The sequence below is a fragment of the Apostichopus japonicus genome, chromosome 22 (genome assembly GCF_037975245.1).
Source record: "Apostichopus japonicus isolate 1M-3 chromosome 22, ASM3797524v1, whole genome shotgun sequence".
In the NCBI taxonomy this organism is placed as follows: domain Eukaryota; kingdom Metazoa; phylum Echinodermata; class Holothuroidea; order Aspidochirotida; family Stichopodidae; genus Apostichopus; species Apostichopus japonicus.
Window position 1 is genome coordinate 23,443,679 of NC_092582.1, and position 23,309 is coordinate 23,466,987.

The following is a 23,309-nucleotide window of genomic DNA, read 5'->3' on the forward strand; positions in this document are numbered from 1 at the left end:
GCTACTGGGTGGCTACTATTGGCTACTATACCGAGTGGCTACTATTGGCTACTATACCGAGTGGCTACTGGGTGGCTACTATTGGCTACTACACCTAGTGGCTACTGGGTGGCTACTATTGGCTACTGGGTGGCTACTATTGGCTACTATACCGAGTGGCTACTGGGTGGCTACTATTGGCTACTATACCTAGTGGCTACTGGGTGGCTACTATTGGCTACTATACCTAGTGGCTACGGGTGGCTACTATTGGCTCCTGGGTGGCTACTATTGGCTACTATACCGAGTGGCTACTGGGTGGCTACTATTGGCTACTATACCTAGTGGCTACTGGATGGCTACTATTGGCTACTATACCGAGTGGCTACTATTGGCTACTATACCAAGTGGCTACTGGGTGGCTACTAGCGGCTACTAGCTCTCATCTCTCATATGTATAATAACATACTAACCTCTTCCATTTGCACTAAATTCATTTAATGAAGCACACATCAAAATTAGTTACCTTAGTCCTAACCCTGGCTAAAATGACAGCTCACTGGTCCAAGATTAAACTTTTCAAACTTGTTTCGACTGTCTTGACCAGCCTGTCTTGACCAGTCAGTAGAATGCTTATGAACCTGTTCAGCTTTTACAAACCCAATTGTTCTGTGGGCTCTCACAGACACCCCCCACAGGCCCCTAGGGTTCTGTGCACCGCAGGTTTAAGTAGATGGTGTGTATTTGCAACTCTCATGCTGAAGAAATGGTGGAGTGCAACTACAGGTCTATTATTGTGCCTGTCTTAATGTGTAGAATACACTGATAGTATACTGTAGTATAGCATAGTATAGCAGAGCATATGTAGCATAGCAGAGCACAGTATAGTACAAGCCTGGCAGATAGTACACAGTGATACCACAATGCAAAGTTTAATAAACACCATGATTCTGTGGGTAGCACAGTCAGCCATTATGTATTCTATACAAAACACTACTGGAAAGTACAGTATATCTTCTATGGATAGCACCGTAATTGTATAGTAAGGAGGTAGCTAGATCCCTTAAACTTACATTTTCACATTGTGGCCACTCACATAGGCCTTACGCTCCCATGTCAGACAAAGATAAGATTCTGTGCTCTCTGTGATTTATTCTCAATAGGTAGTAGGTACCCATTAAACCAGAAGTTCATTCAAACTGTTTGAACCAAGGTTATAACCAAACTCACATAGGTTGATATCACAAAGGTACCACCCCCCATCCCCCCTCTTACCTTTCCTCCACCCTTCCTTGCCACAAGATACTGATTTTCAATAAACATCACTACGTACAAGAAAGAAACTTGAGTTTTGCCAAGAAAACTAGTAACGATGAAGGTATATTTTATCCTCGTCAAGCCTTGTCAAGGGCCAGCTCTCACAGAAAGGATTGAAGGATTCTACACAACTTGTGAGTATATCCATGTTTTTGTTTAATGATTAGGTTTTGGTGTCAATTGATAAACTAGCACCATTCATCCATAGGTATTAATAATTTGTTCGTTTGAATTAACAATCCATTCCTCTGAATTGGTTATAAATTACAAGTGAATTAAATATTAAAGCTTAGGTCGGTGTATGCAACATGCTTCAACACAATCATTTTTGCAATTAGTTTTATAACAGCTGAGGTATTCTGGTAGATAATAATATATCTTTCTCTTTCTAATTTCTAAAGGTTGGTATTCGTGAAGGGGTGTCTCATGTTGTCCAGAGAGAAGGCGGTACCAGACAATTCCTAATTAACCAAACCATCTTGGAGTGGATAAAATGTCCTCCACTGGTAGTGTTTCAACTGTGAAAAAGGAGAGTATTACATGTAAGTACTGACGTGAATATTCAGTAGTACTTTCATCAACGTCTCCTAACTAAACCATCTCCAGTGTTTTCTTTTTAACTGGGATACTGGGTATGCATTGCACATAAATACTGACGTGAATATTCATTAAGTACTGACATGCTATTCACAATGGGTGTTTAAATATATTGCACAGACAAGCAGGAAGTATCCTGTGTAGCGGTCCCAGAGTGTTCAATTTGTTCATTATTAATAGTCTATTGGCTACTATACCGAGTGGCTACTATTGGCTACTATACCGAGTGGCTACTATTGGCTACTATACCGAGTGGCTACTGGGTGGCTACTATTGGCTACTATACCGAGTGGCTACTATTGGCTACTATACCGAGTGGCTACTGGGTGGCTACTATTGGCTACTATACCGAGTGGCTACTGGGTGGCTACTATTGGCTACTATACCGAGTGGCTACTATTGGCTACTATACCGAGTGGCTACTGGGTGGCTACTATTGGCTACTATACCTAGTGGCTACTGGGTGGCTACTATTGGCTACTGGGTGGCTACTATTGGCTACTATACTGAGTGGCTACTGGGTGGCTACTATTGGCTACTATACCTAGTGGCTACTGGGTAGCTACTATTGGCTACTATACCGAGTGGCTACTATTGGCTACTATACCGAGTGGCTACTGGGTGGCTACTATTGGCTACTATACCTAGTGGCTACTGGGTGGCTACTATTGGCTACTGGGTGGCTACTATTGGCTACTATACCGAGTGGCTACTGGGTGGCTACTATTGGCTACTATACCTAGTGGCTACTGGATGGCTACTATTGGCTACTATACCGAGTGGCTACTATTGGCTACTATACCAAGTGGCTACTGGGTGGCTACTAGCGGCTACTAGCTCTCATCTCTCATATGTATAATAACATACTAACCTCTTCCATTTGCACTAAATTCATTTAATGAAGCACACATCAAAATTAGTTACCTTAGTCCTAACCCTGGCTAAAATGACAGCTCACTGGTCCAAGATTAAACTTTTCAAACTTGTTTCGACTGTCTTGACCAGCCTGTCTTGACCAGTCAGTAGAATGCTTATGGACCTGTTCAGCTTTTACAAACCCAATTGTTCTGTGGGCTCTCACAGACACCCCCCCCACAGGCCCCTAGGGTTCTGTGCACCGCAGGTTTAAGTAGATGGTGTGTATTTGCAACTCTCATGCTGAAGAAATGGTGGAGTGCAACTACAGGTCTATTATTGTGCCTGTCTTAATGTGTAGAATACACTGATAGTATACTGTAGTATAGCATAGTATAGCAGAGCATATGTAGCATAGCAGAGCACAGTATAGTACAAGCCTGGCAGATAGTACACAGTGATACCACAATGCAAAGTTTAATAAACACCATGATTCTGTGGGTAGCACAGTCAGCCATTATGTATTCTATACAAAACACTATGGAAAGTATATCTTCTATGGAAAGCACCGTTATTGTATAGTTAGGAGGTAGCTAGATCCCTTAAACTTACAGTTTCACATTGTGGCCACTCACATATGTATGCTACACAAAACACTATGGAAAGTATATCTTCTATGGATAGCACCGTAATTGTATAGTAAGGAGGTAGCTAGATCCCTTAAACTTACATTTTCACATTGTGGCCACTCACATAGCTGTACGCTCCCATGTCAGACAAAGATAAGATTCTGTGCTCTCTGTGATTTATTCTCAATAGGTAGTAGGTACCCATTAAACCAGAAGGTCTTTCAAACTGTTTGAACCAAGGTTATAACCAAACTCACATAGGTTGATATCACAATGGTACCACCTCCCCCCCCCCATCCCCCCTCTTACCATTCCTCCACCCTTCCTTTCCACAAGATACTGATTTTCAATAAACATCACCACATACAAGAAAGAAACTTGAGTTTTGCCAAGCAAACTAGTAACGATGAAGGTATAGTTTATCCTCGTCAAGCCTTGTCAAGGGCCGTCTCTCACAGAAAGGATTGAAGGATTCTACACAACTTGTGAGTAAATCCATGTTTTTTGTTTAATGATAAGGTTTTGGTGTCAATTGATAAATAAGCACCACTAATCTTTAGGTATTAATAATTTGTTCGGGTGAATTAACAATCCATTCCCTCTGAATTGGTTATAAATTACAAGTGAATTAAATATTAAAGCATAGGTTGGTGTATGCAACATGCTTCAACACAATCATTTTTGCAATTGTTTTTATAACAGCTGAGGCATTCTGGTAGATAATAATATATCTTTCTCTTTCTAATTTCTAAAGGTTGGTATTCGTGAAGGGGTGTCTCATGTTGTCCAGAGAGAAGGCGATACCAGACAATTCCAGACAATTAACCAAACCATCTTGGAGTGGATAAAATGTCCTCCACTGGTAGTGTTTCAACTGTGAAAAAGGAGAGTATTACATGTAAGTATTGATGTGAATATTCAGTAGTACTTTCATCAACGTCTCCTAACTAAACCATCTCCAGTGTTTTCTTTTTAACTGGGATACTGGGTATGCATTACACAAAAATACTGACGTGAATATTCATTAAGTACTGACATGCTATTCACAATGGGTGTTTAAATATATTGCACAGACAAGCAGGAAGTATCCTGTCTAGAGATCCCAGAGTGTTCAAATTGTTCATCATTAATAGACTACCAACTGGCAGAAAGTACTGATATGAATATTCATTAAAGGGTTTGAGGACTCGCGCAAAAAGAAACGTCTGATGCCGGTAATCTGACCTAGTTTCGAATGAGGTGTAACAGAAGTGTTAGACACCACCATCGATCCCAGAAAATACACACACAGCTTGCTACAGTCGGTAATTAGACACTAGTGTACAGTCAGTAAATACAGCTGCGGTCAATACCCACAGCCAGTGTACAAACAATACAGCGATGGACATCTCAGGTCCAGCTAAAGATAACAAGGTATCACGTTTCATTACTGTCTGCATTTTGTAGCGACACGAACAAAACGTCACTTGCAAGCAACGGAAAGTTAACTTTTTCAGATGGTCGCACGCGGTTTGGGGCGAGTCTTCAATGCCTTTAAGTACTGACATGCTATTCACAATGGGTGATTAATATTGTTACACAGACAAGCAGGAAGTATCCTGCCTAGCGATCCCAGAGTGTTCAAGTTGATCATTATTAATAGTCTACCAACTGGCAAAAAGGTGGCAAAATGTACTGGAGTACTGGTGTGGATATTCACAAGAGGTGTTAATCTTTTAGAGCTAGAATGTGACACAGGAAGTTCCCTGATTTACAATCCTAGAGTGGATTTATGGTCTTTCTGTTTTTTTTTACTGGTAACGTACCAGCAGGGAAACTGGTTAGCATCATACAGAAGAATTGAAATTAATATTCATAAAGAACTGATATGAATATTCGCAAGTGTTGTTAATGTTTGTACAGATAGAACATGATACAGTCTATAAACCATCCTGGAGTGGATAAAGTGTCCTTTACTATCTTGTCCATACCTTAGCAAACTTAATACCAGCCATATTTTGATGAACGACTTTCTTCTTTTCTCAGGTGACTGCAGACTGAACGTAAGGAATCAACCAGTTCATTCTTGAGCTTGAATCATCGCTTCTCATCTTTGCTGATGCAAATGTGGAAAAAATGACTTATGACAGCAAATTTCCTTATAAACCCTTAGTAGAGGTTGGTAGGTTGGTGTGTTTGGGGAGGGAGCATGGGGGGGGGGGGGGGAGGAGGTAAGCTAGTTTGTGTATGATCTTCAGTAAATACCTCAGTGTTTGCAAAGTTGTTAGCAGGCATTCTTTGCAAAATATTTGTTAGGTGTTTCAACATTTTCTGTGGTTAGACCTGAGCAGAATTATTCCTATTTGTGAGTATAGCTCTACTATTCAAGAACATTATAATAATCACTTCCCAGTGAAATCATTAAGCCTCTGCTGGCACAGTGTATCTCAGTTTACATAACATTTACCAGCATTAGTGGTGTCTATTAATTGCAGGCAAAGTAACGAACAGTGAAATGTGGTCATAAAACAGCTTGAAAAGTCAACTAATTTGACAGTTATTACAAAATTCAAAATACCTCTCATGTTACAATTGTGGTTCTTTAAAATGTAAGTTTGCTTTATCTTGGAATGCATTTACTCAAAATTTGGTCAACATATTTGAAGGTTGTGAAATCACGACATACCCCATCATATGCTTTCTCAATTGATGCTATCAAACAATAAAGCCTTGAAAACACTCAAAATGTGAATATTATTGAGAATCTTACTAAAACTTGCTATTTGTTCCAAAATAAGGACATGTTATTAAAAATGTGATTACCTACTAATGCACAAAATTTTCCCTAACCAAGTTACAAGATTACTAAAGGCATAGAACTTTCCATTCTCTTCCAGATCTATACCAACGGAACAAAAGTCCTTGTGGGAGGTGGCAGCAAAGATGAATTTGTTCTGAAACATGTCAGGAAGACAAAAGGGATGAAGATAGGAGATCCAAAAAAGGATGGAACTATGATGGGAGCAGTGATTTCAAAAGAACACAAGGAATAAGGACTTAATTATATCCAAGAAGCCAAGAAACAATCTCTGCTTGAGGTAGGGTTACTGTTATTATTCAGGATTATCCCATTTTTGTAACAAAATTAAAGATACCAATATATATTTAAATTTAAATATATATATTATATATATATACATCATAACTCCAAGATTAAAACTTGAATGCACTTTATACTTGGTATTGAGATCCACCTCAGTGATTGTAAGAATCCTGTTTTTTTGGGGGGTAACTTTTCCCCTTTGGGGGTAACTTTGGGGGTAACTTTGGGGGTAACTTTTCCCCTTTGGGGGTAACTTTGGGGGTAACTTTTTTGTGATATTATCATTCTGTGATAGTGGAGTTTGCATGTAAATATTTACATCTTTGAAACTCCCATAATAATGAAAATCGTTTTCTTTTCTTACAGGGAGCAGAAGTGCTTTGAAGAGGGAGAGTCTTTTACACCTGAAGACCCTAACATCAGCGGTGGTTACTACATGATGCCTTGTACTCTAGATCAGGTGGAAGATCACATGACCGTTGCTAAGGAGAAGATCTTTGGCCCAGTTTTGGCTCTCTTCACTTTTGACGCAGAGGAGGAAGCCGTACGTCAAGGAACTAACGAGGTGGCTACTACATGACACCTTGTATTCTAGATCAGGTGGAAGATCACATGACCAGGAGGGAACGTCTAGTAGGACTGTGACCTCCGGCTGTGCAGAACACTGTGGGACAGACCACATGACAGTTGCTAAGGGTGACCTTTTACCTCTCCTTTTAAAGCTTACTCTTGAACTTGACTTTGATAATGAAAATGTTTTCGAACGGTTGAACTTGAACTTCATAAACCGATATTTAATTTCACGAAACGTTTTTAACTTGATCTTGAACTTGAACTTGATAAAACCACAATTTAATTTTAGTAAAATGGATAAACTTGATCTTGAATTTGAACTTGAACTTGACAAGACCACAAGTTAATTTTAGTAAAATGGATAAACTTGATCTTGGACTTGAACTTGATAAAATCAAAATTTCATTTAACGTTTTAAACTTGATCTTGAATTTGAACTTGAACTTGATGAGACCACAAGTTAATTTTAGTAAAATGGATAAACTTGATCTTGGACTTGAACTTGATAAAATCAAAATTTCATTTAACGTTTTAAACTTGATCTTGAATTTGAACTTGAACTTGATGAGACCACAAGTTAATTTTAGTAAAATGGATAAACTTGATCTTGGACTTGAACTTGAACTTGATAAAATCAAAATTTCATTTAACGTTTTAAACTTGATCTTGAATTTGAACTTGAACTTGGTGAGACCACTAGTTAATTTTAGTAAATGGATAAACTTGATCTTGGACTTGAACTTGATAAAATCAAAATTTCATTTAACGTTTTAAACTTGATCTTGAATTTGAACTTGAACTTGATGAGACCACTAGTTAATTTTAGTAAATGGATAAACTTGATCTTGGACTTGAACTTGATAAAATCAAAATTTCATTTAAAGTTTTAAACTTGATCTTGAATTTGATAAAAACAAAATTTACTTTGGCAAAAATTTAATTTAACTAGACAGTTAAACTTGATCTTGAATTTGAACTTGATCTTGAACTTCAAACAAAAGACCAAAAATGACAGGACACAATTGAATGTCTTTTGATACTATTTTAACATCTTATTTCTCATCAATTTCCAATTTATCAATATTTAATACATTATTGTCGTCATCATCATCATCATCATCATCGCCCGCCACATCTAAACTATGTATACCGGCCACAGCATCCTCCTGTATAACTGGTAGTAGCCCGCCGGTGGCAGGTGTCTGAATAGTGGTGCCCGGTGGTAAAACCATTCCTCCGTTCTCATCAACAACACCTATTTCCGGCGTGACACTCCTCCTCCCCTCCTCCAGTAGATTGACTTCCATGACTCGTTGAATCATCAGCCCATCCGTACTCACTTTATCGTCTTCCTCTTCCGTTAGGGTCGTCAGCGATATTCCTGTGCATTTCAATTCTTCTACATCTGATGTCGCTGCCCTGGGTTCCACATCTACATTTGGTTCTGTAGACACCACCCTCGGCTCCGGGGATGGAGGTGGCGCTACGGTCTCGGGAATGTCTTTCTTCTTGGGATGTACGACGACCTCCACAGCCTCAGGGGAGTGTAGATAGCTCCTCTCATCCACCACCGGCCATACATCAGGACTGGGGTTGGACGGTGTCGGCGTAGTAGCAATATTACGTGCCACGGGGGGAGGCGTCCTTCCACGTGGTAACTGGTTACTAGAAGTCGTGGTCTCCCACGGCGACACCGACCGAGGTGGTTTCACAGATGGCGAGGTAACGCTAGCTGGGTGAGCTGCAACCGTGTCTGGTGAGGACAGGGCACTGTCCACGGCATGTTCATGTATAGTGTGTAAGCCCTGCTCTGCGCTGGACACTCTAACCCGTGAGGACCCAGAACCCTTCCTGCTCTTCATCTCTACCAGGTCCTCCAGACCTCTGCTATCGTACGACGTCGTCGTCTTTGCAGAAGGTAACGTATTTTCTCGGAAGCTTGCCTGAGGAGCTGTGGCTGGCGTTCCATACGGTGCTTTGGGTACGCGGGTAGAGTAACTGGGCGACATTGCTTGCGATGGATCCTGTTTGGAATTAAGAAAATAAATCAATTAAAGAACGAAACAATTGGACGGTTGTCTTATTACACGTGCAAAGACATTGTTCTATTACATATTTCCAAGAATAAAGGCGGTGGTGTGCCTTGTGAACACTGTCAACCAACTTGCTTGAGCTACGCACAGCTTGACAGCAGAGGAGGACAAGACTCGTGTCAGTGTCAAGCGAAACCATGATTGAAATCTGTAGGAGAAATGTTGGTAAATGGCCTCACTACATACCCAGCAGCATATTGTACATATTCAATACAATCAATATGAAAAAAGGTCCTTTCTGGGCTGCGGGTGGGTGGTTACTTTTAGCATAAAGAAGTATTAAAAAACTATTAATAATGCACTAGATGTGCTCAGATATTAAAGTCTTAAAGACGATTTCAAGAGGCATGTGTGATCATGAAAGTTTGCAAAAACGGTGAAAATACTAAAGAAGTGTTAACTCATTAAGTTCTGACAAGTTATTTATTTCAGATTCTAACCACCCAAATTGTTTGAAATATCGTATCAAAGCATGTGTGCCTATCGTCACAGGAAAAACAGAAACAGAACAGATTCCAAGAATGTCCACACTATTGGATATAGCTCTCCTACGTCCCCTCCACATGCCCCCCTCCCCTACCCCTACCCCACCTCCCCTACCCCACATCCCACCTCCCCCTACCCCACATCCCACCTCCCCCACATCCCACCTCCCCCTACCCCACATCCCACCTCCCCTACCCCCATCCCACCCCCTACCCCCATCCCACCTCCACCATGTTAATTAGTTTCACTGATACTGGTATACCATTGAAGAAATTGCTTTCTCTTTCTAGACAAATAACAACACAGTTATAAAGTATATGAATATCTAACCATCAGACTGTTGTTTTGTTTCTGATATTGAGAAGAAAGTTTCAACTAAAGACAAGGATTTCTATTATTAATCAAAGAAGCATATTTTAATAAGGAAAGAAGAAGAAGAATAACTAGAGAATTAAGCATCAAATCTGAACAACAAATATTACCTCATAGTCAAACCAATGAAGTTCCGGCTGCATGCAAAAGAAGGCAGGTGGGAAAATATTGATATTAAACAAAATTAATATATGCTATGGCTAGCAAAAACTACTAACATAGAGGCAGGAAACTGCTTGTAGGTGGTATAAAGTGTGTGAAAATTAAATGCAACAAGTGTGCATCATTCACCAAACTAAATGAACCATACATTCCACCATATTGCAATTACGACCTGCAGCAACTAAGGCCTTGCTCTTTATTTTAACATCATCAACGTCACTATCACAGACGATTGTTGTTTGAAGAAGTATAGGTTGCACTATCAATGTGGTATTTATAATTTATTTGCACTGGTGATGTCAGTTACTCCCAGCACCAAGTAGGAATAATTAAAAAAGGGATTTTGGCCAATATCGGGCAAAATCATAAGGGTATAGCCTTATGAAATTGGCCATTTTGGGCCAAAAATGAAAGTTCTCAAATCTCTCTCAGACTATGTAGAAAGGACTCCCAGCACCCAGTAGACACTTTTGAGATTTGAGAACTTTCATTTTTGGCCCGAAATGGTCAATTTCATAAGGCTATACCCTTATGATTTTGTCCGATTTTGGCCAAAATCGCTACTTTTTTCATTCTTCCCAACTATTAATGTTTATACTACTCTTGTCACCTGGCTAGGAATCAAAAGGGCGCCACACACCACACGTACAATTTTGGGAATAATTAAAAAAGTCTGGATTTTGGCCAAAATCGGACAAAATCATAAGGGTTTAGCCTTATGAAATTGGCCATTTTGGGCCAAAAATGAAAGTTCTCAAATCTCTCTCAGACTACGTAGAAGGGACTCCCAGTAGACGCTTTTTAGATTTGAGAACTTTCATTTTTGGCCCAAAATGGCCAATTTCATAAGGTAAACCTTATGATTTTGTCCGATTTTGTCCAAAATCGCTACTTTTTTTATTCTTCCCAACTATTAATGTTTATACTACTCCTGTCACCTGGCTAGGAATCCAAAGGGCGCCACACACCACAGGTACAATTTTGGGAATAATTAAAAAAGTCGGGATTTTGGCCAAAATCGGACAAAATCATAAGGGTATATATTGCCTTATGAAGTTGGCCATTTTGGGCCAAAAATGAAAGTTCTCAAAGCTCTCTCAGACTACGTAGAAGGGACTCCCAGCACCCAGTAGACGCTTTTTAGATTTGAGAACTTTCATTTTTGGCCCAAAATGGCCAATTTCATAAGGTTATACCCTTATGATTTTGTCCGATTTTGGCCAAAATCGCTACTTTTTTCATTCTTCCCAACTTTTAATGCTTATACTACTCTTGTCACCTGGCTAGGAATCCAAAGGGCGCCACACACCACAGGTACAATTTTGGGAATATTTAAAAAAGTCGGGATTTTGGCCAAAATCGGACAAAATCATAAGGGTATATATAGCCTTATGAAATTGGCCATTTTTGGGCCAAAAATAAAAGTTCTCAAAGCTCTATCAGACTACGTAGAAGGGACTCCTAGCACCCAGTAGACGCTTTTGAGATTTGAGAACTTTCCTTTTTGGCCCGATATGGTCAATTTCATAAGGCCCTTATGATTTTGGCCAAAATCCAGACTTTTTTTATTCTTCCCAAATATTAATGTTTATACTACTCTTGTCACCTGGCTAGGAATCCAAAGGGCGCCACACACCACAGGTACAATTTTGGGAATATTTAAAAAAGTTGGGATTTTGGCCAAAATCGGACAAAATCATAAGGGTATAGCCTTATGAAATTGGCCAATTTGGGCCAAAAATGAAAGTTCTGAAATCTAAAAAGCGTCTACTGGGTGTAAAAAGCGTCTACTGGGTGTAAGCGTCTACTTTGGGAATAATTAAAAAAGTTGGGATTTTGTCCAAAATCGGACAAAATTATAAAATTGGCCATTTTGGGCCAAAAATGAAAGTTCTGCAATCTCTCTCAGACTACGTAGAAGGGACTCCCAACACCCAGTAGACGCTTTTTAGATTTGAGAACTTTCATTTTTGACCCAAAATGGCCAATTTCATAAGGTTATACCCTTATGATTTTGTCCGATTTTTGCCAAAATCCCTACTTTTTTCATTCTTCCCAACTATTAATGTTTATACTATTCTTGTCACCTGGCTAGGAATCCAAAGGGCACCACACACCACAGGTACAATTTTGGGAATATTTAAAAAAGTCGGGATTTTGTCCAAAATCGGACAAAATCATAAGGGTATAAGCCTTATAAAATTGGCCATTTTCGGGCCAAAAATGAAAGTTCTCAAAGCTCTCTCAGACTACGTAGAAGGGACTCCCAGCACCCAGTAGACGCTTTTTAGATTTGAGAACTTTCATTTTTGGCCCAAAATGGCCAATTTCATAAGGCTATACCCTTTTGATATTGTACGATTTTGGCCAAAATCCAGACTTTTTGTATTCTTCCCAACTATTAATGTTTATACTACTCTTGTCACCTGGCTAGGAACCCAAAGGGCGCCACACACCACAGGTACAATTTTGGGAATAATTAAAAAAGTCGGGATTTTGTCCAAAATCGGACAAAATCATAAGGGTATAAGCCTTATAAAATTGGCCATTTTGGGCCAAAAATGAAAGATTTCAAAGCTCTCTCAGACTACGTAGAAGGGACTCCCAGCTCCCAGCACCTTTTTAGATTTGAGAACTTTCATTTTTGGCCCAAAATCGTGACTTTTTTCATTCTTCCCAAATATTAATGTTTATACTACTCTTGTCACCTGGCTAGGAATCCAAAGGGCGCCACACACCACCACACGTACAATTTTGGGAATAATTAAAAAAGTCGGGATTTTGGCCAAAATCGGACAAAATCATAAGGGTATATATAGCCTTATGAAATTGGACATTTTGGACCCAAAAATGAAAGTTCTGAAATCTCTCTCAGACTACGTAGAAGGGACTTCCAGCACCCAGTAGACGCTTTTGAGATTTGAGAACTTTCATATTTGGCCCGATATGGTCAATTTCATAAGGCCCTTATGATTTTGTCCGATTTTGGCCAAAATCCCGACTTTTCATTCTTCCCAAATATTAATGTTTATACTACTCTTGTCACCTGGCTAGGAATCCAAAGGGCGCCACACACCACAGGTACAATTTTGGGAATATTTAAAAAAGTAGCGATTTTGGCCAAAATCATAAGGGTTTAGCCTTATGAAATTGGCCATTTTTGGGCCAAAAATGAAAGTTCTCAAAGCTCTCTCAGACTAGGTAGAAGGGACTCCCAGCACCCAGTAGACGCTTTTGAGATTTGAGAACTTGCCAATTTCATAAGGCTATACCCTTATGATTTTGTCCGATTTTGGCCAAAATCGCTACTTTTTTCATTCTTCCCAAATATTAAATTTATTCTACTCTTGTCACCTGGCTAGGAATCCAAAGGGCGCTACACACCACAGGTACAATTTTGGGAATAATTAAAATAGTCCAAATATGAAAGTTCTCAAATCTCTCTCAGACTACGTAGAAGGGACTCCCAGCACCCAGTAGACGCTTCTCTTGAGTCAAAAGTTGCATTCAACGAAGCTTTAGTCATTTAAATTAGATATGAAATGACGTCAAGATATGGTTATTAAATTTCATGTTTCCACCAAAATATAAGTGTTTATCCCACTCTTGTCACCTGGAAAGGAATCCAAAGGGCGCCACACCGCACCCCATTCCCGCCCACCCCAACACACACAAAATGTATGTTGTGGCTTGATGATTTCACCATGGTTTTTCGATGGAAGAATGCCCTCGGAGAAAAATATCTTCAATTAATTTATTACTAAATAGATTTTGCAATCACAACCTTTGTATCCAGTAAACCTCTTTACGTTTTAAGGGCTTCTTGGAATCCTGCATGGTGAGATGTCATTTTACAAAAAATGATTAACCTTGACAGCAATGGCAAGTAATAAAAGGAGACAAAAGCCAATGTGTCTTGTAACGTAATTCACTTACAAATTCTTCACTGGCATGGGAAGATGTCATGGATCTGTTGTACTGTGATTCCGGTCTCAGCAGGGCTAGGTGAGGGTGTTTGGCAGTGGTTACCGGGGTGATGATTCGGTCCTCGGACATCTCCGACGGTAGAGTCACGTACAGGGTGGAGGCCTTTCCCGATCGTGGTGTAGATGGTTCCTCCAGTGTCTGGTTCTCAGGGGTCGGGAGTGGAGCTGTCAACAAATAAAAAAATAAAAAATTGAAAGGTTGTTCAGAACAAAGGATTTTAATTGCTTGGTATTATACTGAATTGTAAATTTACAGATTAAAATTTAATTAATGAAAACAAGGGGTGATATATCAAACTGCATGACACTACTCTATACTCAACATCATGTAAATTAAACGAGTCCTTTTTAAATAAATCTTGAAGATATTACTGACTGGTTGGATTTTGAAGCCTGGGACAGGAAAGCATTGACCAGAAAAGAGGCTCAACTCGGTTCTACTATCTGAGCTACATGCGGTTAATAGCAATCTTTTGGTTGGGGGTCAGAAGCCACAGAATCTAATATATGGTGCAGCCACCAGGGACCGCACCAGGGATATAAACTGGAGGCAGCAGGGGAAGTTATCTCAAGAAAAATTTGTCTTTTGATATAGAACTATTAATAGCAAACAATGAACTGGAAAATCATAAAGGAATTTTGAATGCGATTCAAACCAGTGACTTCAGAGTTATTATTATTATTGAACTACATTAAGTTCAATGCAAATATAAGTTCAATAGTACAAAATTAATTTCAAGCACATGAATTACATCAATGGTAAATCCTAAGACAAAAAAAAAAAAAAAAAAAAAAAAAAAATCAAAATTATGTATTTAATTTGTTTAATGATAGTACTTTTAGCACGTATATTTCAAGTAGATAAATCTAAAAAAAAAAAAAAAAAATATGAAATTGATTTAATTAGATGTCAATTTTGTTGTTGTCTGCCAATGAAATAAAAGATGCACTGAAATGTAAAATCAATTTTCAGCAACTTTTTACAGCAGAGAGCAAAATCAAAAGAGGGAGACATTTCAGAAACATAACTTTTATGGTGGACCAAAGTTGCTCAAAAAATCCTACAGGAATATTTGCTTAGTTAGCGAGATGTTGGTGCTCAGGTGGTAGGGAATTTGGAGGATGTGACATGGTTATGATACAAGGGAGATGAGGGATGGGTTGATGATGGGGAGGTGAGAGGATGTGACATGGTTATGATACAAGGGAGATGAGGGATGAGTCTATGATGGGGAGGTGAGAGGAGGTTTTTTTGTGGTGGCAATTAGCAATCTTTAAAGAACCAAACAAACTTACTAAGAGCCAAGTCAAGAGGCTGTGTTGTATAATTGAATGGTTTGGTACCACGTACGCCCGGCTTCAGAGGAGGCAGGCTTTTAGCCGACACCGACGTGATCTTTCCAGGTAGCTGGAGATGTCCCACATCTGACATAGCACCTGGTGGCAAATCGAGAAATGTTTAATTTAATACATGTTGTAAAAAGTAGAGATGGATGGTTAATAATTATAGCGTTAACAGTCGAGAGTTTACTGCTCAAAATAAAGAAATACAGAAATGGGAGTCGAAAGCAGCTGTTGTCATTAAAATAGTTATAAATGATTAATTTCATAAAATGATACAGTTTAATTTGAATCTATTATTAGTTATAAAATTACTGTTAACCAAACATCAAATTGCAACAGAATATAAAACAATGTATAAAAGAGATGTATGAAATGAATATGGAAATGAAATGTAAAAAAATCCTAATATTAATGGGACAAGTGGCACAACTAGTTGGTAATGAGCCATAAATATGGTAATGGTTAATGACATTGTCAACTATCGTGATTTTTCATATGCAAAGCATAGCTAAAAGGTTTGAGTTCAATGCATCATTTGCTTTCACTAAAACATATGGTTGAAATATGACAACTATTTTTCACCTTTAACAACAACATATATAATGAAATTCATGTTCCAGTGAAATCTGCATGGTAAAAGAAATCATCAAATATTATTTAATTTATTAATGAGATAGAGAGAGAAACAGAAAAAACCCTCAGTGAGCATATAACTTTTGTTAGAGGCTGCACTACTAATTGAGCTAGCTGGCTAAAATATAGAAATCATGTACAGAGGGATTCAAAATGTCTATGAGAGATATTATCAATGACATTATTTACTGATCTATATAGTCCTCAAAAATGATACAAAACAGACGATACATGGTCAGTTAAAGTCAAACTTTCCTTTTCAGAGAATATTCATTGAGGCTCTTATCTAATTTAACCTTCCTTTTAACATCTATGTACAACTTGTCTCCAGAATTTTTTTACAAATCTAAACATGCCAAGATTTTTTTTTTGGATGGGGGCGGTTGGGGTGGGGTGGGGTGGGGGAGGCAATATTGAGAACATTTAAGTTAAGTCTACTGTTAAATTGCACACAACATGCAAAACAAGCCTTGAAGAGTGACTGATGTTTTTTGTTTTTCTTGGACCATACTACTCCAAGGGTAGTGCACTATGATTAACATACCGAAGTGATTCTTCCTACGACTGAGGCCTTCAGAGATGGTGGTGGCTGCAGGCATCAGTGATTGTCCATCCTCATCGTAGACTCGCTGCTGGTCATGTCTCTCATCACCTCTCCCTTGATAAGAGAAAGAGGCGGAGGACATAGCTGCCGGGTCATCTAGAAACAGCGGCATGGCTGTAGATCTATTCTGCGACGATACCTCCGTCTTCTCAAATTTATGCCTGCCTTCTAATATCGACATCTTTTGATTCCGGAGGAGTCCCATTGCATGGAGGGGAGGGGGAGCAGGAGGAGAGGTGGTTCCTTGGTCAGAGTCTGTCACGGCCGGCTGGTTGTCAAAGTGGACGTGAGGCATCACACGAGCTAGCAGGGCTTGTACCTTGCCTTTGTCAAACAGATCACTGCAAAATTAAATGGAGGCAATGAATTATTTTGACTGCAGATAAAGTTACTTTTAATAATTATGTTGATTACAGATGCAATTTTTTAGTCTTTTAGTCCATGTACACAGGAAAATCAATATATACTGGTCCAAAGCGGTACTATACAACTATTCCAAAAGCACTAATATATTAGGTAAATTTATCACCATTTTTTCGGATCAAGATACAAAAGTGAGAATTAGTATAGCCAGGGAGGTATGATCTAAGAGGTAATAGGACCATACAAGACCAGAAAATTGTAATTAATAATAACTTTATCCATTTGATTAATTGATTTGATGGTAAAGTTAGATGATATACCTGCAGTGCCCAGAATCTTACTAATTTTTCTTCTAATTGTCAATAAACATCTTGTCTGATACAGATCCTCAGTATAGCTTGGGACCAAATATGCAATAAAAGTCAAGTAATGGTCACCAATGCTCATTTTTCATTGCTAACTTAACGTATATTACGAAACTGAGACATTTCATTACATTTCCATGATCCCTCAATACCCAGCATTTAAAATGTTTAAATTTTGTGTAGAAATATTGTAGGATCTGAACTATTGTCTCTTGTGAAGTACTATGGTCCTTGTATACACAAACTGCTATACATTTCTGCAATTTGGTTTGCAATTTGCTGATTTTGTGATGCAATACTCGATAAATTATTCCCAGCTCAGTGTGAAGTTCTTGGAAAAACTTGCTAGCTAAATTGCAGAACGCCCAAAATCTAGAGGCGATTCATTTCGACCGACTGCTGCTTAGTAACAATTAGATATTTGTCTGTTTGTTAGTGTATGATCCATTATAAGCAGGGCCTTCTCAGATTCATAACGCTACAATGTAATGTACCAAATAATCACATACTACTATTTGTGGACCGTATGACAAAGTTATAATAACTTTCTAAACATGTCATTAAAACAAATGGTAAAGTTAAACCATTGAGTAGATGATTTTGGGAAACACGTACAGAAACCTGTTCTGTACAGTCCTGATGGTATAGACTCAACAAAACGTGATCAGACTTGTTTAAGTCTTGTAACAGCTGGATGTTAACATTGTGTATAACTAAATACTTCCTACACGCCATGTTGTTACCACGTCTGGAGTGACTGTGTGAAAGGAAACATTCGGTGACACATTCAATATGGATTCTAAACAACTAAACCAGACTGCTTCAATGAATGTAACATAAGTTTATAATTTTACTCTAATTTTTGTCAAGTAATAAGGTTTTTTTTAATTTTTCAAGCAGTTAGTTGTATTGGTCATCACTTTTCCAGTAATTTTTGTCACACTCACTAATTAATGTTCCCGTTATGATTTGTAATTGATCAAAATGAGAAAACCGGCAATCTAAATCATGTTTTTTTTTTTAGTAGTATTTTGTAATCAATCATCACTTAACCTTGCCAATGCAGGCTACTTTTCTGCCTAGAACTTTGGCCCATCCGTAGAGTTCAAGGGGATGAAAAATTGGGGAAAACTACTCCGTCGCTTTTGTTTATGCCAAACATTAATTGGACCCAAGCACAGGCAGGCTTTTTTTTACCTTTCCATTTGAAACGGTTCATTAGGCTGTAGGCGGGACTAGATGTTGAATGCAATCACTACTGTATGCCTGGCACCATTACTGATGGCATTTTGTAATGTCTGCTTCTCTCCCCCTCTCTTAAATATTGTTTCCGAAATGTAAGAAATAATACTTGCTTTTCAGATATCTAGATTAACAGTGACCTACGATTTAATTACCTCATCTAATTATATGCTTCTACAGTATCTACCTTGCCAGCTGATAATCTAGCTTTATATACTCAGTTCTCAATATTTCTCTATTAAACAAATTATGCATAGCGCCCTCTATTTCTACTTATTACACCCTTCTACATCCCTTCTAAACCTACCGTACCGATGTAATAAATATACATCCGTATTATCACCACAGATAGCTGCTAGAAGGAATAATAAAACAATGCTAGCTTACAAACTTCCCCATTATGTGATAATTCAATACAGTAGGACAATTAACACCCATCGAATTATTTGCAAACAATCCCTGACTGACATCCTGAGGTTTTTGATAACCAGGAAATGAGTCCTCCACTGTAGAGTGTCTTATTATCAACACTTGACACCTTGACAGGTCAAAAAGGCAGTGTTGCTCAAGTATTATGGGGATTAATACTCAGATGACTGTGTTTGTTTGGCTGCAGTATAGATATTTAGCAATATAAAACTGGTGACAAAATAAATTGCACAATACCTTTCCTTGGTGTGCTCCAAGATTTCTAACATAACTTCTCTGGGTAAGCTGAGCAACTGAGCAATTCTGAAAGGATTCGAAAAAGAGAAAAAAATAGCGAATATTAACGATCAAATTCGAATAAGTTTTCTCTATTAACGGGTCATTACTTATAGGAGATTAAGACTGTCGTTTTGGTGGAGTATATGGTTTTCATTATTTGCCTATAACTTACAGTATTATAGATACTTGCTTACAGTAGCAAGTGACCGATGAATGACGCTGGGATGTAGGACACTAAACACATCCATGGACTAGTACACCGGATCAGAAGAATTGATGAGGTGATGGACTCTGCCAATAGTCGTATGTGATCATAGGTTTATAGATCATCTGTATTACAGCAGCTCTTAACATCTCACGAGACAGACAATCTACCATTAATTTCTGAGACTTTCTACAACCACCCCCCACCCCCCACTCCCACCCCCACTACCTCCTTAAGAATGAATTTACATAAGGATAACAAAGTCCAGAAGATACTTCCTCATTTTACACTGTAGTATTTTTGTGCATTCGAATCGGCATGAGAGAACAAGAGATGCCAGCAGAAAATGTTGCAACTTTCTGGGGCGTTTGGACATTGGACCCCTTGAAGGGGGTGGTGGGGGGTGGGGGAACTTATCACCTAAGGCAGTTGTTTGCATCTCCACCCAATAACATACTGTAGCACTTGCCCACCCACCGCAAATCAGAAATATACCGGCCTCAATACGTCACAATAATTCAGGGTAGCACACAGACCTGTAGCTGTTTGCACTACAAGATATCGATTAAGTGCTTCAAGTGTTTTATTGTTTGCTCACAGCTTTTTCATCCAATTGTGATCAGTTTTCACTCACTTGCTTTGACTTGATTTGTACTATTACCATGACAGCAGAAAATTGTGACATGAAAAATCGTTTGGTTAGTAAAGTACATTAGTTTCGATATTAAACGTCGATATTACTAAAGGGAAAGTATAAGACGATTAGTTTAGTAGTTCATTTACTGCCCATAAATGCCTGAAGATAACAACCACAAATTTAATTTACAATCCTTAATTAAGCCGTAGAGACTCAGTAGCAACAGGAGGTTTAATGTGTTATTAATTAAACAAGATGAAGACAGTGTCAGTACATGTAGGAGAGGCAGTGCTTACAATAATATGTGATAGAGACTGAAACAAATTTGAATGCTAATTATACATGATGTATAAATTGGCTATATTCAGCAATGCAACTATTGCTCCATTGAGGCTGTTGAGCTATAAAATCATAGTTAAATCTAAATGAGAAATTCAGCTGAACAGAAACAAAAAGAAGAGAAAACTGACTCATATAGTGTTTGGCATAAAATAATTTAGAATATATATATATATATGTATATATATATATATATATATATACTGTACATATATGTTACATACATATGTTACATATATATACATACATATATATATACATACATATACATACATAAATATATATATGAAAATTTAGAGCTCTATAAAGATTGATGTATAAAAAGGGGAAAGTGTTAAGGTCCGAGTTAAAACACATGAGTGAATAATCTTCCATTGCTTTACAAAATGCACTAAAAACCTAGCGAATAAAGTCAATGTAAAATATGAGTATTTGCTAAGATATGGACGGTCTCAAAAAATGTTTTCCAGTAAAGAGGGCACGTTAAGCGTAAAAGGAACAATTGCCACAATCAGCATTCCACCAGATAAAATAACTTTAGTCAAAATTAGTATTTTAAACTCTTCCATACTGTCACAGTGCAGCATCAGAATTACTTCAAAAACTATACCATTAATACTATGCATTTGCTTTTTTGGCCTTCATTTTTCCACTCTTCAAATTCTAGGATATAGTTTTTTGTTATCTACACTTCTATAGTTTGATTCATAGGCTGCACAACCGTACCTAGACCTGTGCAGGGTATGATACTGGTCTCTTATTTGTTTTATCAAGCTAATTGCCAAGAAGTCAGGAGCCTATAGTTTGAGCCTTTTTGAGTGTTCAATTAAAATCCCAACATCCTCTAAGTTTATATCAGATCTCTAAATAAAGTTGGAAGCCTGTCAGATGATACTCTTATGAAGTTGTCACTATTTCCTGCTCCAGGAAATTAACTAGATTTAATCAAGTACGTACAGACTTCTGTCAAGAATTCCCTGCGACTTTGCACTTTAGTGTGGGAAGGGAACGGTGATTACAGACGTTAACTATCAAATCTATCAACTAAGGTACTATTATATTGACTCTGAGAGTGAAAGTATGTTCATTTATCAAGTAAATCTTTATATATCTTATTAAATGGTTAACAGAGGCCATAGGCCAGTAGCTGACAGCATATATCTTTTATGAACATTTCATGGACTTGCTTGCTTGCTTTTCAATCTCTATTATTCACTTAGAAATTCTTTGGCTTTGATGGTCTTGGTTTTTGACAGACTAATTTCTTTCATTTTCTTTTGTAAAGGCACAAAATCTATCTTTTCAACATGTTGTAAACCTTAAAAAAACCAATACTATCTGTCCATGTAGTATTTCAATACCATTATTAACTTTTGAGAAATGACCATGGTAGCCTCTGGAGAAAATCCTGCTAGGATCGACACGACTCTAAACTTTGTACATATTATCCTACACAGGCTTTTTGTAGTAGATAAGCAGTTTGCTAACAGGTTTTTTTCTCTAAAATGACCATTTAAGAAGTAGCAGTTAATCAAATAAAGTGACTGGACTACATAGCCTAGTACCCAGACCTTTAGGTGAGTTCCTCACGCTACGGTTACAGTACGTTACGGGCCAGACGCAACGCTCCGTTTTCAATGTAAATTTGGTTATTTTGGTAAATATTGTAATTTTTGGTAAAATTTGGTAAAATGTTTGGTAAAAAGAAGTCCCCCATCCCGTTTACATTAGGCCCTGTGCTCAGTATCGGACCCCGCTACATTTATTTTAAGACATTGACCATTCTGCTTGTTGTCTAATGTAAACGAAGACTCAAACACAAAACGCATGAGACTTGACATGGAGACTTGTGGACTCAAAATGATACGTTTTCAATGTAGTACAAAGTGTTACAATGTAGTACAAAGTGTTACAATGTAGTACAAAGTGTTACAATGTAGTACAAAGTGTTACAATGTAGCACAAAGTGTTACAATGTAGCACAAAGTGTTACAATGTAGCACAAAGTGTTACAATGTAGTACAAAGTATTACAATGTAGCACAAAGTGTTACAATGTAGCACAAAGTGTTACAATGTAGCACAAAGTGTTACAATATAGTACTAAGTGTTACAATGTAGCACAAAGTGTTACAATGTAGTACAAAGTGTTACAATGTAGTACAAAGTGTTACCATGTAGCACAAAGTGTTCCAATGTAGTACAAAGTGTTACAATGTAGTACAAAGTGTTACAATGTAGTACAAAGTGTTACCATGTAGCACAAAGTGTTACAATGTAGTACAAAGTGTTACAATGTAGTACAAAGTGTTACAATGTAGTACAAAGTGTTACAATGTAGTACAAAGTGTTACAATGTAGTAAAAAGTGTTACAATGTAGCACAAAGTACAATGTAGTACAAAGTGTTTTCATGAACAAATGTTCTCTGTTGTTTATGTGAAGTTAAGAGCTAATGTTTTGATTAAGTTATTATAATTTATAAAAAAATTATAAAAAAATTAAAAATTATCAAAAGTTCGAGCTGCACTGAGGACCTGACGTCATCATCAACTTAGAATTAAAGGAGCAGTCCTGGAGATTAAAAACCGGAGTAGATATAGAAACATTAAATACTAGCCCTCAATTTATTTTTATCTTTGACTATAAACTATCAAGATTTAAAATTCTGCCTAATTGCATCCTTTAGGTAATAATTTCCAGGGTGACACTAGTGACTTGCGGAATTGATATCTCTTCC

At 37.9% G+C, this 23,309-nt stretch overlaps 2 protein-coding genes across 7 annotated transcripts in view; one reads left to right on the forward strand and one right to left on the reverse strand.

The window, feature by feature from the left end:
* Positions 1-8,043, forward strand: part of LOC139963680 (uncharacterized) — a 242,444-nt gene extending 234,401 nt beyond the window's left edge. For 2 of the 4 annotated variants that reach the window (XM_071964723.1, XM_071964715.1), the window contains 5 exons: positions 1,698-1,838; positions 4,132-4,275; positions 5,403-5,534; positions 6,254-6,454; positions 6,826-8,043. The gene's annotated coding sequence lies outside the window, so the exon portion shown is untranslated. The remainder of the gene's footprint in view (positions 1-1,697; positions 1,839-4,131; positions 4,276-5,402; positions 5,535-6,253; positions 6,455-6,825) is intronic. The other 2 variants (XM_071964722.1, XM_071964714.1) reach the window with 2 other exon arrangements.
* A 16-nt stretch (positions 8,044-8,059) lies between these two features.
* LOC139963672 (uncharacterized) overlaps positions 8,060-23,309 on the reverse strand; it is a 33,125-nt gene continuing 17,875 nt past the window's right edge. For 2 of the 3 annotated variants that reach the window (XM_071964684.1, XM_071964683.1), the window contains exons 7-12: positions 19,349-19,414; positions 16,653-17,053; positions 15,428-15,568; positions 14,082-14,296; positions 10,094-10,120; positions 8,060-9,056 (exon numbers count right to left, since the gene is read on the reverse strand). In XM_071964684.1, coding sequence (XP_071820785.1) covers positions 8,085-9,056; positions 10,094-10,120; positions 14,082-14,296; positions 15,428-15,568; positions 16,653-17,053; positions 19,349-19,414 — 1,822 coding nt within the window. In that variant the 3' untranslated portion in view covers positions 8,060-8,084. The remainder of the gene's footprint in view (positions 9,057-10,093; positions 10,121-14,081; positions 14,297-15,427; positions 15,569-16,652; positions 17,054-19,348; positions 19,415-23,309) is intronic. The other variant, XM_071964685.1, reaches the window with a different exon arrangement.